General features: G+C 47.9%; 1 protein-coding gene across 1 annotated transcript in view; it reads right to left on the bottom strand.

Annotated features, from left to right (window-relative positions):
- Window positions 1-461: 461 nt before the first annotated feature.
- Window positions 462-19,105, bottom strand: part of LOC119184152 (monocarboxylate transporter 12-B) — a 34,905-nt gene continuing 16,261 nt past the window's right edge. The window contains exons 2-5 of the mRNA XM_037433888.2: window positions 13,128-13,400; window positions 9,854-9,997; window positions 8,230-9,081; window positions 462-881 (exon numbers count right to left, since the gene is read on the bottom strand). Coding sequence (XP_037289785.1) covers window positions 742-881; window positions 8,230-9,081; window positions 9,854-9,997; window positions 13,128-13,371 — 1,380 coding nt within the window. The 5' untranslated portion in view covers window positions 13,372-13,400 and the 3' untranslated portion in view covers window positions 462-741. The remainder of the gene's footprint in view (window positions 882-8,229; window positions 9,082-9,853; window positions 9,998-13,127; window positions 13,401-19,105) is intronic.

The following is a 19,105-nucleotide window of genomic DNA, read 5'->3' as shown; positions in this document are numbered from 1 at the left end:
GATCAAGTTCCTGACGTAGCAGGTGGCTTGGACGGCCCGCTTGTAGCCCAAGGCACATCCATGAAAAGAGCTTGAGGTGGGCTTTCCGCACTGGCGTAGAACAAGAGCTCGAAGCGCCCGCCAAGTGAGCGCCTTGGCACACGTATGCCTCTCCTAGTTACTTAGTACTTACACAGTCCCTTAAAAAAAAAGCATTGAAGGACTCTGGTACTTACATGGCATATCCAGTAAGGTTAGTTATTTTGACACCAAAATGCTTTCAATTTTAGTTCTCCACTGGGCATGACTTTTATGAGCGCGTGTGATTGGCGCAAGCCAATAAACATTGTACTGAGATAACATCTCCCAATCTCCCAGCTTTTCTGAAACTTTTAGAGAGTAGAAGTCGCGAAGATCCTGCAAGGTGATCGCCTCACACCTACTTCATTAACAGTGTGTTCTCACGAGAAACGCACAGCGAAAACGAATTGCTTTTTTTTTAATTCTCAATGCCACAAGCTCTTTAAAGACTGACTGATTGTTATTCTTCGACATACTTTTAACTTTTTTTGTTACGCTTGCAAGCTGAGGTTGTAGCACGTGTCGTTTTTTTTTATGTAAGCACATGTACACGACGAGAACGAAAGGAATGGCTTTCACGAGGAGTCATGTGTATGCAGTGAGTAGTATGCACAAAATGGTCGGCAGTAATGCAGTGAGATGATTATGAAGACAGTTCAGACGACGTGTGCGTCGTCAGCTTCACTTGAGGTTGTACTTTTTGGTTCCTCTGCTGTACTGCACTATGGAAATGACGATCCAAATGAGGGCGATGAGAAAGCTGTAGGCTCCCAGCAGGAAGTAGAGGCCGTCGTAGGTGCCTATCCGGTCCCGGAAATAACCTGCGCAGACAGTAACCAACTTTGAAGCTTCTTCGCGATGGACAGTAGGCATTCGCTTGTATTTCCGAACGTAGCTGTTGTCCAAGCCAAATATTCGCGTGACGTATAACACCGTAACAGCACCACAACGAAGGAGAACGCAGCATTCTCAGGAATAGGTTATAAATGGCATACATTCTTGCTTAGTGCATCGTTCTGTGTCATTAGGTTGCGCATGCGCGCTGCCGGAATAGTCCTATTCGATTAGTATGATCACCGCAACACTTTCCTGTCTGGAATATACATATAATCGACTGAAACGCTCTTCTTGTTTTCTATATGCACTGCATGGAACAGCTTCCACTTGGTTATGACCAACGGCACGCAAAGGCCGAGAATATTAGGGCATTTCACATTATAATAAAACTGTTATTGTCGACATGAATCTACAAGGTCAAGCCAAGTGATACACCATTATAAGCGCGTGCACCATTAAAGGGCCACTCACCAGGTTTGACAATTTTAAGCTGACAAGCGCAATGCGTAGACGAGCCGTTCATGATCACGCCTACCAAAATTTGCAACGCTACGCGCCGCGGGAACGGGTCAAATTTCAAGATGAACGCTGCTCCCCCTCCCTTCAGCCGGCGCGCGCTCAGAGAATGAGTGCATGACGTGCGCGTATGAATGACCCAACGTGCACGGCAGTGCAGTGACGTTGCTCCTCTACGTAGACTACTCTGTTCTGACGTTGCAAACAGTGGCACGTGACATGGCGAAAATTAATTACTTAACACGGCATGCGTAGCTTATGTAATTTGTTGCCTGAAGAGATTAGTAAAGCTCTAGGTAAATGATGAGACGCAATAAGGGAATGTGAGCGTCTTTTTTCCATTTTTTCCCGTGAATTGGAGCGAGATGTGGGGCTAATCACGGCCGGACTCGACGCTCCTTCTCCGGCGCTCCCCTTACGCTCTTCGCATTGGGGCGTTTTGCTGCCTGCCGCCACAAGTTCGGGGTGGCACTGCTAGACCACTGTTGCTCCGCCGCCTCCAAGCGCGTTCACGGGCGCAGTGTGCGCGCCACAGCGCTATGGCCATCATAACAGCGCTGAGTACGAGGAACAGAACCAACTGCGGCGCCTGAATTCTTGAAGATGAACGTTTTATCCACACAATACAGCTCGGTCGTTGCATGTGATGAGGTTAAAATGGTATAGTCGACCTCTGAGAGCACCGCTTACCCAGTCGCAACCATTCCGGCAGCTTTCCCGGATTTTCGCACACACGTGTTGTCACAAGCAACAGTAATCCATTACAGCGCACAAAATTCAAAGAGAAAAAGCAATATTTATTTTGTCGTAAGGTGGACTAGAACTTCCCGTAGGTAGACGGCGATGGCTTCGCTTTCCGTTTCGTCGGCTGTCGAGGAGCCGAGGTGGCCGAGGAACCACGCGCTGCAGGTTCTTTACGCGGCCTCTTCGTAGCCGGGACCATATACGAAGGATACTGATCGAAGACCGTGGGCACGGCTCCTAGACGCAGTTTCCGGATACGATATCCGGGAACATAGTCATTTTCCGTGAAGTGTTTGCTGCACACTACAGTCGATACGGACTTGTCATTGATGACGAGGTTTTCACGTGAAACATTCACGGCACGTCTTTACGTCGCCCTTCTAAATAACCCATGAGTGGTAACGGCTCAGGGTCACTGCGCTGCTCTCGCACAACAGTGGCCGTATGTTGACAACTCCCAAGAATGCCGTGTCAATGATCTTGTCATCAGGAGCAACAGGCTCGACTGGTGACCGTGAGAAACAGGAGATGTCGGTGTGCCTCTTCCCAGATTTATAGATGATGGCCATGTCAAACTGTTGAAGCTTAAGACTCCAGCGCGCCAAACGGCCAGCTGGATCATTAAAGTTGGTGAGCAAGAATAGAGGGCGATGATAGCTAATAACTTTGAATGAGCGGCCGTTCAAATATGAATAAATTTGATGGCCGCCCATACCATGGCGAGGCACTCCTTCTTGGTAATCGAGTAGTTCTCCTCCATGCGAGAAAGAGTTCTGCTGGCGCAGGTTATTACTTTTTCACGGTTATCTTGCCACTGCACCAGAACGGAACCCAAATCTACATTGCTGGCATCAGTGTTAAGTGCTGTAGGGGCTTCCTGGTCGAAGTGCGCAAGGGCTGTAGGTGTTTCCAGGCGTTGCCGTAGTTCATTGAATTCCATTTGCTCCTGTTCACCCCGAAAAAAGGGGACGTTTTCACGTGTGAGTCGTGTCAATGGCGCCGCAATGGGCGAAAAGTCCTCGCGATAGATTGTCGGTAATAGGCGCAAAACGCTAAGAAGCGCCTCACGGCCTTTTTGTCGCGTGGTGTAGAACATTTCGCTGCGGCGTCTATTTTGGCCGGTTAGGTTGACCACCCTCGTAACTGACAACGTGGTAAGCATGTTCGTTGAAACCAAAATGAATTTCCGATGGAGGCGGAAATGTTGTAGGCCCGTGTGCTCAGATTTGGGTGCACGTTAAAGAACCCCAGGTGGTCTAAATTTCCGGAGCCCTCCACTACGCCGTCTCTCATAATCATAGAGTGGTTTTGGGACGTTAAACCCCACTTATCAATCAATCAATGAAACCAAAATAACATTTTTCCAGTTTTAAAGTAAGGGCGGACGAGCGTATGGCTTCGTGGACAGTGATTAAACGGTTTAGATGTTGCTCGAATGTTGCCGAGAATACAATAACATCGTCCAGATAGACCATGCATTTTTGCCACTTCAGGCCTGATAGCACGGTGTACATGAGATGCTGAAAAGTGGCTGGCGCCGACCACGACGCAAAAGGAAGCACCTTAAATTCGTGAAGACCAGCGGGTGTCGCAATGATCGTTTTTTCACTATCTCTCTCGTCGACTTCTTATCTGCCAGTAGCCGCTTCGTAGGCCCGATGTTGAGAAATAGCGCGCATGACGCAGCCGATCGAGCGAATCGTGTATGCGAGGAAGTGGATAGACGTCTTTAGGTCGACTTGCGATAATCTATAAAGAAGCGTGAGCTGTCGCCTTTTTTTTTTTTACCAAAACCACGGGGGACGCCCAAGGACTGTTTCGAATGTTGTATGACGTCGTTCTCGAGCATCTCCTGCACTTGTTTCTGAATATCTTCGCGGTCTTTTGGAGCCACATGATAGGGATTCTGCCGAATCGGTCGGGTGTTGTCTTCAGTAATTATTCAGTGCTTGGTCAATGGATTTTGCTGGACCTTCGACGTACACGAATAAAAGTCCCAGCTTTGTTACAAAGGCGATACAATGAACGCAATAGCAACAAATCGGAAGATCACGCGCATAATGGCAAGCAGATCGAAACATGCCTCGCGTTTCTCACGCACAAATGACGCACGAAACGTGCTCACAAGTATAGATGAATGCAAATAAGTGTCTTCATTCGTTACTTCGCTGTGTCCTAAAAGCGAGCTCTTTTCGCAAACAGAGACTGTGCAACAATTGCAGTGAAGTTTGGGTGCCCGGTAACTATAACAGAAGCGCCGCGGTGGTCTAGTGGCTACTCGGCTACTGACTCGCAGGTCACGGGATCGAATCCGGCTGCGGCGGCTGTATTTCCGATGGAGGCGGAATTGCTGTAGGCCCGTGTGCTCAGATTTGCGTGCACGTCAAAGAACTCCAGGTGGTCGAACTTTCTGGAGCCCTCCACTACGGCATCTCTCATAATCATATGTTGTTTCGGGACATTAAACCCCACATATCAATAGACTACAACAGAAGCGCTCCGGCGAAACCTCAAGGCCAGCCAAGACGTACGATTGTCTACACCGCGAGATAAGCGCGCATTAGCGTCCACCCTGCTCCCTCACCGCGTGGATAAGTACACGTAGGAGATGAGAGCGCGTGGCGCCGCGTCGTGACGATGTGGCGACGCGCACTCGTTGTCATCTTGCTGGTAATTCTGGAAACAAGATTGTTCTCCTCGAGGTGCCCGTCACCAGCGCTAAGTCGTAGATATGAATAGCTTGCCGTTTGAACGTTGAACGTGGTGCTCCTTCGTGACTTGGTGGTTAACGCCTCGCGCTCACAATTCAGATGTCCCACGTTTGATCCCGCGCTCCTGAGTTTTTTTCTGAATTATTTTTTCTTGCGTTTTGATATAAATTGTAAACGGCGCCCAGGACCGTCAAGACTCTTTATTGTCTCGAGTATGTGCCCCACAACCCAAACTGGAGTGGTGGTGATGAGTATGTGGAGATGAGATGGGACGCATAAATAATGTTCTCACTTACTTTCCCCGCGCACTTGAGCGGCCGGCACGGCCGAGACTCAGGCGGGAAAGGTACGGCGAACAAAGGGTTTCAGACGTGAAACGTAGAGTATCTCGGAGGCATGGTAACGACGGTACGAGGAAGCCTTGACGGGAGCGACAAGGTATACTGACAGTAGATGTTCGTTCGCAAACAACGTAAGGTCCGAGAAAGCGTGACTGAAACTTTTCCGGGTGTACGAAGATCCGGGTGTACGAAGAGGTGTCCAAAGTAGTATCTCCAGGACGGAAGGTGACGTCTTGACGAAAGCTGTCATAGAGTTGCTTGCGGTCTTGTTGACTGGCCTCCATGTTGAGTGGAGCACGTTGTCGTGCACATGTGCCAGCGAGCCTGGAGACGAAATGTTCTGGTGTAGTTGTGGACGTTTTTGTCGTTACATTGAAGAGAGAGGTGTAAATGTCGGCGCATGACCGTAGATGAGAAAGAAAGGTGAACATCCGGTGGTTCGTTGAACAGCAGTGTTGTGTGCAAGTGTTATGAACGGCAAGATTTTGTCCCAGTTATCGTGGTTCGGTCCGATGTACATGTATATCATGTAGATTAGAGTCCGGTGAAATCGCTCTGTGAGGCCATTTGTGGGTGGTAAGCTGATGTCGTCCTATGAACTGTGCCGCAAGTTTTTAGAATTTCATCAATAATTGTGGACAGGAAGGCCTTGCCTCGGTCACTTTGACAAAGTTTTTTTTTGCTCTAAACCACAGTGGAGTATTACTGGCGCAATGACTTTTCGAGCTGCTAATTTCAAAAAGAAACACGGCAGCCACACGCGCGTACTTTCCCCTCGGTCCGGTCGTTGTCACGACTTTCTGGCAAATACTGTTGTATTGTGGTATCCGTTGTATGAGCAGTCTGGGCGGGATTTTACCGCCGGCGTCACCGTCATTCCCAGTATATGTATACGTATTTATATATATGAACATGGAAAAAAGAAAATAATCCGGAGAAAGATTCTGGCGCGCGCGGAAGCGAACGTCCGTCCTTTCGTTCGCAAGCGCGCGGCGTTAGGCACTGACCACGGTATTCTAGAACGCCCTTTCACTCAACGCGCCACCTTCACTTGAGAAAGCCGATGGAGCGCCATCTCTAGGCAGGGTAAGTCATTGCATATCAGGGATAATTTGCAGCTATTGTTGAGTAGCCCAGCGTATTTCTGCCGAGCAGCGGCGCAGTGCGCAACTCTGTCAAGTGAAGGGTGAAGGTTGAGTCGAGGAGCGTTTGTGAATACGGGGGTGAGACACGAAAAAGCACCTACCTCGATGTTGGAATGGCAAGATATTTTATGTTCTACCACTTAGCGCTGACAGCGCCTGTCTCGGGGGAAATAGCGTGTTTTCAGCATAGAGATAGTGCGATAAGCGCGCTCGGCGTCCAGCTCAATTGGCATCCCGGGTCTTTTCACTCAAACATGCACTATGCGGCAACTTTCTCGTATATTATCTGTAATAAAATGTTTCCTACCACCATTAGTTCATCGCAATGCGGCGATGCGTGTTTTGCTGCGCGCGGGGAAGCGGCCTTATCGTGTGGTGGGGGAGAATGGCGCGCTTTCGGCGAGTGACCGGAGGAATCGCGTTTAGTTGCCGGGCGCACAAAAATCACATCGCTCGCTCGACAGGCCCCGTTTGCGAAAAAAGCGCGCGTTTCAAACACAGCGAAGTAACATATCTGGTACACTTCTTAGTTCGCCCTCATATTTCTACCCGTGATTACGTTTCGTGAGCCGTTTTAGTTTAAACAGCGCGTTAAGTGTCGAGCTGTAAACGCTCTTAGCTCTTGTCCTGTGTGTGTTGTTTGCGTGCGTTATTCGCGCGTGAGCAGTACGCTGCACGTTTCGATATGCTTGCAATTTTCAATGCTACATTTCAAGTTGTTGCTATCGCGTTCATTGCTTCGCCTTCGCGGCGAAATCGACTATTTTAGGCGCTCCACTTATCAAGCGCTGACACGTGCCGCCGCGGCTCAGAAGCGGGCTCGGGCGCGCAGTGTTCCCGTGAGCGCACAGGCGAGTGCACCAAAGCTTGTGTTTTTTTGTCCTGATTTGATGGTTATTTCAGCCTTCGGTGATGTTGAGAAATGACTACAGCGTTTTTGGCTGCTGAAACACGTACAAGAACTGGCCAGGAACGCACTTTTACAAGTTTTCTGTGCTTTTTCAAGAGCAGAAGCAACTGCGGTGGTGGATTGCGGCTGCCCGGCGCAGAAGGTAAGCTATGGCGCTTTGTTTAGGGAAGTCTTAGAACGATTACCGCGCTTTCATTTCTTCATTTATGTCAGTACCTCTTCAGCGAAAGCTACCACGTTTACCCTAGGTCACAGTGAACGCGAAGTTGTTGTTACTGATGAGAGGCGATGCCTCTCTTGAAAAACAAATGGTGTGAAACCAGAGAATGTGGAGCAGGTGATGGCTGCTTTACAAAAGCGCCGTGCAATGACACGTGTAATGCATGGAATCGGCAGTATTCTATACCTATTCATGGCACTGCAATGCGATCATCGGTTCAGAATATTTGCTGTGCACTCGTCTCGGCTATATACATATTGGCGGTACAACATGGCATTCTGAAAGTACATTCAAGCTCCTTCTGAATGGATCGTACTTGATTCTAACGCCCGGACCAGATGTCGAGTTATTGATGTCTCCCACTAATGCTCATTCGCTTCACACATCGTGTGTTAAGAATGGGGCTGTAGGCATTCCCACAGCGCCAGGGGGTGCCCTCTCTCTCTTGCGCATTGACCCTGCGCACACCTATGAGTGTTTTCTTTATTCTTGTTGGTCACGCCGCGTGACATGTTTCTTATATTATCACGTGATTGTTCTCACTGAACCACGTACAGTTATCTATCTCTCTTGATTTTCTACACTGTCTCACTGAATGTGCCTGTTTTCATCACATCACCGCAACCGAGCATTAACCGATCCTTCGGAAGGATGCCGTTCATGTTCACCCCACCGTCGACACGAATGCTTTTTTTTTCTTCTGCGGGCCTGTTTACACACGATACAATGAGTCCTGCTAACTCACCGATGAAGAAAGGCCGGATGAGAGAGATGATGCCCAGCACCATGCGGTACATGGCGAACGTTGTTGGCATGACCCGCACGCCCAGGTAGTCTGCCAGCAGCACCGTGTTGAAGATGCCTCCGCTGCCGACGGCCATGCCCAGTGCCACCGTGACGGCGAAAGTGAGCTCGTAGCTGTTGCACACGGGCAGCGCGAAGAAGGCGGCACTCCAGACGGCGTACGTAAGCACCATCATGTGGTCCTTGCGCAGCAGCTTGCGGTCGGTTAGCACGCCACTGAACAGGCGGCCCACCAGGTCGCCCGTCGAGAAGCTGGTGAGCAGCAGGGCGGCGCGATGCCTGGCCACGCCGCGGCTGATGGCGAAGTCCACGATGGTCACCGGGAACACGACGAACGAGAAGGAGAAGGTGATGCCCGTGAAGACGATCACGTAGAAGATGGGCCGCCGCAGGAACGCGAACACGGCCAGCTGGCTGCGGAACCAGCGCTCGAGCTTCTCCTCGACGTTGCTGTTGCCGGCGCGCTCCACGGGCAACTTGATCTTCTCGGGCGTGCACTCGTTGTCGACGGCGACGAGCCGCAGCTTCTTGTGGCGGTCGATGCGCCGCATGCGGCTGTACGGCGACTCGAGCAGCATCGAGCCCGGGATGGCGTTCAGCGAGATGGCGCCCAGGAAGAGGAGCGTGGTTCGCAGCCCGTACGTGTTGATGATGCTGAAGAGCATGGGCGGGAAGAAGAACGAGCTGAGCGTGCCTCCGGCAAAGTAGATGCCGTTGCCCGATGCTCGGTGTCGCTTGAAGTACTGGTTGATCACGATCGTGTTGCAGAAGTACATCATGCCTTGGCCAATGCCTGCGCGAAGGCGGTGCAACAGATACCTAAGCAAGTATCATACAATCGGCTTCTAATCATTCATTTTAATATGCCCTACAATACACGGCGATATGTGGTGACGCGACGTGCGTGACTTTATGCAGGTGGACCCAAGCACCCTTTGGCTCAACAGAACTCGGTGTGATGTTAATCCAGCTTTTTCCGAATGGCGTCAAACGAAACAAATGTGCGAGATATGACGAACTAGTGAAAGGAATCCGTAAACAGGGCTTTGTGTGCTCGAGCCGACGTTTGCGGACTTGGATTCCTGCAACAGAACGTTTGCTCATTATGTCCGTGCCCCAGTTGTAAATAAAACTGCTTTTATAGATTGACACTTTCTCACTACGTCTGTACAAAACGTGCAATAAATAGTTTCGCCTCTTCAGAAAACGGGAGCAAAATAAAAAAAATAGGTTAACAAAATTTCATGGCCGCATTGCCCAAGCGGCCAGCGGACATGAAACAAGGCACGAGCGCATTCCGCTTGCACATGCGAAGAGGGAAAGAAGGGAGGAACCATCCTCTTTTCGATTTCTCGTCTTTCCTCTCTGATACGGGATGTCATGAAAGAAATTTTCTGTTGACGATTTATTTCTAGTAGGCCCGGCAACCGCCAGTGGTACGCTTTCAATTAATTAAAATGTACGCTTTCAATTATGTGTTGCCTGTTTCTTTATAAGCGGCCTTTTAAATGATACATGCATGGTGGTACACATGGTAAGCGCGAAGAAGAAGAAGTGTGACAAACCTATGATGGTTCCCAGAACGACTGTAATTACCTGGACCCGAAAGGCCAGGAAGCAGAGCATGCAGGCTCCGGACACTATGAGCGATCCGATGATGGACAGCTCTCGCGTGTCCACCACCTTGTACACCACGCTGCACACAATGACTGCGTAGGAGAACGTGTCTCTTTAAGGTACGCATCACGGCGCAAAACACTTTTGTTCCAAACTCTTGGTAAAATGAGGACAAAATTAAAGAACTACGCATAAACAAACGATAGGCAGCTCTAGAATAAAATACATAAACTGCGTCAGCGTTTGTGGCCACTGGACATGCGTCATACGCTACTCTCTTGGATGGGAAATGATGCATTGCCTAACGCTGCCCTCTTGGTTAGATTACGAAAATAGCATGCGCACGCAACTAACGCTATCTTTTAGTACCTTATTTTTTAAAGGATGCTTAGTTTACGAGGCTTCTTAGCTGAGTTCATGAACATTTGCGGCAGAACAGCGCACAAAACGGGACACAAAAGACATGACAATCAACCGCCCCAATGTGCTTAGCTGCTGGCCGCGTGCATGCAGTGCGCCCGATCACTCCTGATGACTCGCAACAAATGTATTTTTTTCTAGTACGCTCTTGCAGAAGTGCGTCATTATGCAGAGTGACGTGACACTTACGTGGCATAAAAGTAAGCTCGGAATAGTCATGCCTATCTTAGTTACAGAATGAGTCGATTCTAACCAGCCAAAACCTGATTTGTTTGCGCCCCGCCGCGGTGGTGTAGTGGCTAAGGTACGCGGCTGCTGACCCGCAGGTCGCGGGATCGAATGCCGGCTGCGGCGACTGCATTTTCATAGGAGGCGCAGCCCGTGTGCTCAGATTTGGGTGCACGTTAAAGAACCCCAGGTGGTCGAAATTTCCAGAGCCCTCCACTACGGCGTCTCTTATATACATATGGTGGCTTTAGGACATTAAAGCCCATATATCAATCAATCAATCTGACTTGTTGGCAGTCGCATAAAACTTTGCAAGAAATCTGAGTATACGACACCTATTAATGTGACCAACGAATAATGGTAAACTTATAAACGCTCACTCATGTTGGATCTTTGCGATCGTGCTACATTCTGAAAAAAAAAAATGGCCGCGTATCTGTTTCAGTGCAAACATTACCGAAATACGAGAGTGTTTCGTCCGGAGGGAGTGAATAAAACGATGTTCTTCGCGAAAAAATCGATGAATGGGATCATGAAGGCGCTGCGTGAGACATGAGCTCATCTCGCAGTAACCTTGGAAAAACGGAAGTATCTGTACATGGGCTCCGATAAGGCGAGCGCCATATCGGAGTCAATAATTTGTAGAATACAAGGCCACGGTTAGGTGGCAGCACCGTGTCGTCTTAACAAAGCGTAAAAAACACCCGCCTTTTCATTCATAGATGCTACGGTCTTTAGAAATACTTATCTGTGCTTTTCTAGCATGAAGAAACACACCACAAAATAATGACGTGTTGATATTGCGCATCAGATATACGCAATATGTTTGCTTTTTAATTGGCAATAAGCACAAGTACAAAGATGTTGAACGTTAGCCTAGTAGCTGAACCGCCACGGTGGGCAGACAAGTCGAACGGCAGACAGGCTAAAATATTTGCGTTGAAGCACCCTAAGGAAAAAGTTCCAACTTGCCACGTATAACCTTTTTGAAAGAGTCGCCGCAACACTCCTTGGGGGTCACTATACTTCCTTCGGAGAGTCGTGTGAACGCGCAAAAGAGAGTTAACGTGGTTCCTTTCTAAAACGGTCATATACTACCCCGAAGGAGTCGCACGTACTTTCTTGGAGTGTACTAGAAATTACCGCGGTTTTTGTGGCACACGGACAGCGAAAGACGTGACACACACAGGCACTGCCTTGCAAGAGTGTCGAGAACAGGGAACCACATATATATGGGCAGCATAGCTTTTTATGTGTTATAAGCGTACTGCAACTGCAGCTATCTTTACGTAGATATCCCAAAGAAAAGGGCAGCCGACAGTGTGGAGATCCTTTTACTGCCAGGTTATCAACAACGTCAGCCTCGATAATTTCGCAGGTTTGCTGACATCTGCTAAATAAAGATAGGACAACGTGCGAGCATGAAAGTATTATTTTCGGCTCCCACAAAATCGCAGAGCTTGTGCAGACCTGCCTCATCGGAGAAGCACGGGTGCCAAAAGAAATACAAGATCACTTTACGGAGGTGTTCTGCCATACTGGGTCTTTATTTTCTGCACCTTTAACAAATAAACAAAAAGTGTCACGGTACACGCAGACACATGAAAGCGGTTGGGTTGGTGCATACACGATGTTTCATGACCTTATTATTACAAGAACAAGGAAACATCGGCAGCCCAAAATAGCGGCGCCCATATGCCATAGGTAAAGTAGTCTATATAATGCATTGATGTAGTAGTGTATAAGGTTCATTTAGCATGTGGATAGAATTCCGTGGGTCGAATCGGATGGTGCGTCGACGAGCGTTTCGCAACGTGAACGAAAAAAGATGCGGGTTCTTCGATTTTCACTGCAGCGGATACAATTGACGATGTTCGTAGCACGTGCATGTCCATTTTTCAGGTATGTTCAATTATCAGAACCAGCAGGTATCAGCTGACCCGCGAAATTATCGAGCCTGAATTTATTGATAGGTTGGCAGATAAATGTGTCTCCACACGGTCGGTTGCCTTTTCCTTTAAAGAGTTTGTCTATCTATGCAAAGGTAGCTGCATTCGCAGAGGGCTTGTAATGACGTTGGTTGAAAAGCGATGCTGCTTATGTTTTCAAAACGCACATTGTTGCAAACTGTGTGTCTTTCTTTGTCCGTGTGTTTTCGTGCGCTACAGTATATGGACAAAGCAACCCGCCCAGAACACTACGCGAACAGTTTTCTAAAACTGAAATGACATTTTATTTTTAGCTAGGAAGCCAATGTAAATTGCAGTTTCAATCTTGAGCATATTGTCGCGTCGTGGTGAAGTACGTAGGCCGGTAAGAATTGAGCGCTTATTGCACCCAGCAGAAGAAGTAGCACTCAACGACAGCAGCGACGGCAATCGTCGGCTGCTCATAAAACCGATCATTCGTGAAACGCGTCGGCTTGAACGCATTCCTAATGGATAACCTCAACGCTTCCTGCGCGCATTCTTAGCAGGACACAATCGCACATACGCTTGCTAACAGTTCTGGTACAAGGGGCAGGAAGGTATAGAACGGATGCATATCACCGAGTTGAGCTCTTGAAATGCTCACTGGTGAAGCTGGCCAGCGTGTCTATGAGGCTGAAAGACCAGGCGGCCTCCTGGCGGCTCACGTTGAACACGTCCAGGATGGCCACGAAGAGGATGCCACTAGAGCGGTTCACCAGCGTCAGCCAGAAGAAGTTCCAGGCGCATGCCACGCCCACCACCCAACTGCGGAACGTGTCCTGGTAGGGGTTCGCCTGCTGGCCGGGCGCCGCCGACGAGCCCTTCTTCTCCAGGAGCCCGGTCGTCATGGCTGCCGGGGGGCCGCGCGCGTGCCAATCTGTAAAACAGTGGCCGCCAGGAATTACTACGCTGCGAATACTAACGTATCTTTGAAATAGTTGTCCCACCAAGAACGCGACGCGCCTGCCGCAATGAAATCAGCGCGCGCTTGAGCCGCCGCCAAACCGCATGTGTATACGCACGCGGAGAACATGCGTCGGGTACAGCGTCTCTGTCAACAATTATAGGCGCAATTTTTTGTACTTCGAAAGTGTTCATACGTCCAACCATGACACTGCTGACGTCCATACTTTCTACCAGTCGCGTTCAACGGAAGTGCCAGGCAGAAAGTAGGAAGAAAGCAAAGCGTATAGGCGCCGCGTAACAAGCTTAGTCAGAAGTAAAAAAGAAAGATGTTTGCGTACTCGCCACGCGATGAGCAAGCTTAGCAAGGGTTTGAAAAATAAATAAAGGCCCGCCATATGGTCCATTCCCTCGTCGACAGCGTTACTATAACGTTAGCTTCAGTCGCAGACGCTTTCGTTTACAACAGGTCCATAAAGTACGGTTAATATGAACAAAAGTCAAATCATTTTTTGCTTCACATCAGCCTGATGGAAACGAGGAAATGCTGGGAGATCTTCTTTGTTTCTTTATTTTATATTTTCTTCTGCGTTTATTTGTTATATTTTGACCTGTCTTTGTTTCATTTCTTTCTTTCCCGCTCTATGTATTCCTTTCTATTTCCCTCTCTTTTTACTTATCTCTATCCTCATTTATAATTACATCTGTTTGATTATCACTTCACGTCTTTCTGCTTTCCTCTCTGTTTGTCTTTTTATCTGTCTTTTTGTCTCTCTCCCGTCCTCACTTGGCATACTATACTAAACAAAGCTATGTTGTGCGCAGTTATGCGTGGATAGCGGTGAGTGTGCTCACCGTCTGATTGCGGGTACGCGGGTTCGAGTAGTCGCGATTTCTTTTTCGCCAACAACTTCTGTCTCTCTCTCCATACTCGATCTCTCGTACGTCTGCGGAGTCCGACTAATTGGCGCACGGGAGCGAAGATACCTGATGAAAACCGTTTTCTGTTCGCCTATATTACAGCCGACGGTCGGAGTATAACAGTTCTGCTCTAAATGAACGGAACAGCTTGCGATATCTTAGCGTTGAACTACGTGTACACAATAATGATATTGTGAAGCTCGGAACACCCGAAGTACTGCGGCAGCCCGGATCTTGCATTCTTGTTTGCAGCGTAGATAATACCGGCATTTTCAATCGCGATTAGTACCGATCTGGATTAACTGCGATCCGGATTACGTTCTGCTACGTGGTCGCTTTTAATTGCGAACAGGCCTGATCGAAATCAAGACTATCGCGATCTGGCGAAGAGATCGCGATTTTGTGTCGTCTGCACTCTCGGCCGAGCTGGTTGAAAGCAAAAGAAATAAGAAAAGCAAGCATAGTTTTGTAAAAACAGATTTTAAAAGCTAGACTTTTATTTTTAAAAGAAATTTTAAACTGTTTTATTTGGAAAATATTTATAATATTGCATATAGAGATTCGTATTGACTGCATGTAGTTATGGAATAAGTATACGATAAGCAGACGATGAGTTCTACTCTCGCACCGTCGGAGCAGTTGGAGCTGTTCGACTACCTCGCAGCGCACGCGCACTTCGTGGTCGAATGAAGACACTCTGACTGACCACTGGTATAGAAGCAACTGGGAGACTTGAGGAGCCAGAAGTGTAACTCTGGGGTACGATCTTTGCCGTTTCGCGGCGACTGCACGGCTGGCTACGGGCCATAAAAATAAAAGTGAAGACTCTCGCACAGCAATACAGTTAAGTGCAAAGAAAACTCTACCGAATGATGGATTCATGAAATTACTTTTCTAGTGGCAGCAAAGTTGTTAACGTTCAAGTGGTTCTTGCACGAATACCATATTGCTGATAAATGGCTCTATTGAAATATCGTACGCTGAGTTTTGTCAATGACATGTTTTACGGCACGCAAGAACCACCTGGTGCATTTGATCTAACCGAAGGTCAAACCAATTAGCTTGGGCCGTGAAGCCATAAAGTTGATCGCGATCAAGAAGAACGATTCGCGTCACCCTGATCGCGATTAAAAGCGCCCGAGTGACACCGGTACAAAGGTTTTCTCGGAGGGAGAAAAACGATGCAGCTATAGAAGCTATTTTTCAGGAGTCCCTCTCTTACACGAGTTCGTAGGTGTCCGTGCGTGTAAAATATGCGTACAAAATAAACAAATTAAGGGGAGAAAATAAACGTGGAGCCAAGGAGAGGTCTAGCTTGAGTCTCGTCGTAGGCCCTCTATCGAGATTGCAGCTTTGGCTGATTGTCGAAGGTGGCCCCCTTGTGGCCAACGGGCCAAGTATTCTTTTGAACCTACGCCGCAGACATGGATGCGAGTTTCGCTCGGCTATGCCATGGCTGCAGTGACCGGGCCATGCGGGAAGTGCAGTGCAGCGCCATTGGTGTTGATTTGCTTTACAACAGGGCGCGGCTGTAACGCTCAGTGTTCGACGAACCTGGCTTCAAACTAAAAATGACAGTTATATTCAAAGGAGGTGACAGAAATACTATGAAAACTACAGACCAATTTCGATAGTGTGTTTTCATAAGTTTTTGAACAAACTATTAGTGCAAGAACTACTACATTCTGCACATAAACAGTGACCGCTTTCAGAAAGGTAAGTCTAGCGAAAGGGCGCCTTATAACTATCAAAGAAAAAAATTATTCTGAATTTTGAAGACAAAATGCATACACGATCAGTCACGGGTTCCTGCGTGTTGCATGAACCACGTTTCGTCTCCTGCGCTTATTCAATCCCACTGACGTGTAAAAAAGGCTATACTGGTCAAATGGACGAATCCCTAAATGAACACCATAACGTACGGTGCTGGTTTGCATCGGCATTCATTGTCATGACTATGGGTGTGCAGCCTGCTTCAATCAGAGCAAAGCGATGGCAAGGCATAGAGTTCAGCTAACTAGCGAAGTTACGGAAGCTCATTTGATACATAAGTCATAAAATAGGTGATGAGTATAATATCTATAGCGCTTTTAAATCAAGAATATGATTACCTGGCTGGCTTTCGGGGCACATGTGGTGTCGAAGTATGTGAAAAAGATGAAGCAATAATTGCGGAACCTGTACATTCTTTATTTTTGTCAAGTACCCTCTGCTTTACATTGCATATATGCTGTAGTTATCGAAATGATACTAGTTGAAAATCAGCTCTCTTTGCCTCTATTGTGTCGTTAGTTTCCAATTGTTCCCGCCAACTTGCCCAAGCGTCAACCTTAACAGATTACGACACCAAGGAAAGTATAGAGGGTGTTATTAGAAGTAAATGTGAAAAAACAGGAAGACGAAGCTTGGTTCAATCGGCTGGCATTTCGACTTTCTTTGATATGTGGAGTTTAACGTCCCCAAACCGCCATATGATTATGAGAGACGCCGTAGTGGAAGGGTCCTGAAATTTTGACCAGCTGGGGTTCTTTAACGTGCACCAAATCTGAGCACACGGGCCTACAACATTTCCACCTCCATCGGAAATGCAGCCGCCGCAGCCGCGATTCGATCCCGCGACCTGCGGGTCAGCAGCCGAGTACCTTAGCCACTAGACCACCGCGGCGGGGCATTTGGACTTTTTTTTCCAAACCTAGAAATAAAAAAAGCGTTATCGCGATATATGGGATCTCGCAAACTCCTGCCGTCTCCAGCAAATTATGACAGGTAATTGTTGGAACAAATAAAGTGACGTCTGAAGTGTCAAACGCGATTACAAATTTACCCTCGTCAGTTCCTGATGGTATAACAATTCCTCTCATTAAAATTTTATTCAAGTTTTCACCTGATGACGTCCTCAATCTTGTAAACTGTTCTTTGCCTGGATATCGCTTGACTGGAAAATAGCCCGAGTAGTTTCCATATAAAAAAAAGAAACAAGGGTCAGGATTTAACATCGAAAATATCAGACACATTTCTAACAGCTCACTTGATTAAAATTACAGGGAGAATTTAAAATAACAAAATAAACGTTTGTATGGCAGACAAGCCAAAGCAAATTGGTTTTTGTAGTGAGTGTGTGCTGATGTTGAGAGCCGAATACAGTTGTCCAAAAAAGACGACACTACGCGGTGCTAGTAACACTTGACGTAGCTGAAGCTTATAAAATCGTTGGGCGCTCAATTTTACTGAATGTGCTACAGGGATTAAATATTCCGCGATATGTGATTGTGTGGTTAGCAGAATTTGTAAAATCAAGAAAATTTTATTGTGTAAAGGATGAATGTCGCTCATCTAAATTCAAACAGAAACTTAGACTTTCTGAGGGGGCTGTCCTATCTCAAGTATTATTCAGTGTTCTGATGAGCTCTATTCCCATTGACCAAGATATCACTTTCTACGTTTATGCAGACGATATCGCGTTTTTTTGGGGGGGGGGGGAGGGGGGGTAGAGTGCCATTTATTCTTTACATCAAAAATGGTGCAGGCAGAGTGCGACACCCGAAACGAATGACGATGTGCCGACAAGGTGCAGGTCTTATCTCTGTTCGCTTAGTTTATACCGTTCAGCCAACACCGATCGATGGCAAACCACACATGCGTACAGTTTATTAGGCGCAAACATCTTGGCGAAACACATCGCGTTAGGAGAGGCAGGTACGGCGCCTACGCCAAAGTGCTACGTCGTCTGCCCAGCTGCGCGCGCGGCTGCACCAAGCCGGCACCGTAGGAGGTGCAGGAAAATTGTGAACCAGCGCTGCATTTCTTCTGCACCTTTTAAAACGAATGGCAGGGTTCAGAGGTCACCAATGCTACACCGCTGAAACAAATGGCAAGGTGCAGCACCTCATGAACTGGTTCATGTGGTGCAGGTGAATCAAACGGACCTCACATCAGCAGTTCCCGCACCCAAGCTACACCGGTGCTCTCCCCCTCCGCCAGCCGCGATGCTAGACTGGTTTGCACCCACGGCGCAATAGTGCTGACACTCGAGGCTGGGGCGTAGCCAAGGGTTGGCACACCGCCCCCCTTCCCCAATATTTTTCTCGCAATGGTATAGAAAGCGAAAAAAAAAAGGAATCGCAGCATATCCACGGGTGTCACAGCTCCCGTTAATTAGGGAGGCGATCGCCGCGCTAATTCCAAGGGCCGAAGTATCGGCCCCCTGAACCGCACCACGAAAGCGTGGAAAATTTAGAAGTGGTCCTATTTGGCGCACCAGCGGACGCCGGCTGTGGCCCAAAGAACAAGTCAGAGCCGAGAGTTGAAAAACAAAACAAAATTATATTCTCAACTATGGCAGATCAAGACGATACACAAGTATGCACACTCGACAATAGTTGAATACCATATGTCACCAATCAAACAATGTACTACACAGTACAATCAGCCACACTCGAAACAATGGACACAGACAACAATACACACTACAATGCAGTCGCATGCATCGAACAACCAAGACACTTAAAGACTAAAGAGTTAGAAAACTTATTCAGTCCAAAGTTCTTGGAACAAAAGTCTGAATGATACTCTTCCGAGAATCACTCACTCAAAGTCCAGCGTTGTTGTCGTTCCGCTGCCCCCGAAGTTTCTCTTCCAGGAAACCTCGCGTCTTCACTTGGCCGCTCTCCAGGCTCCAAACTTCTTCGCCGGAAACACGTCGGCTTCACACACGCAGCTGTTGCCACGCGTCTTCGCTCGATAGCGGTAGACACACAC

The sequence above is a fragment of the Rhipicephalus microplus genome, unplaced genomic scaffold (assembly GCF_043290135.1).
Source record: "Rhipicephalus microplus isolate Deutch F79 unplaced genomic scaffold, USDA_Rmic scaffold_90, whole genome shotgun sequence".
Taxonomy (NCBI): Eukaryota; Metazoa; Arthropoda; class Arachnida; order Ixodida; family Ixodidae; genus Rhipicephalus; species Rhipicephalus microplus.
Note: the sequence above shows the minus strand (reverse complement) of the source record. Positions and strands in the feature narration are given on the sequence as shown.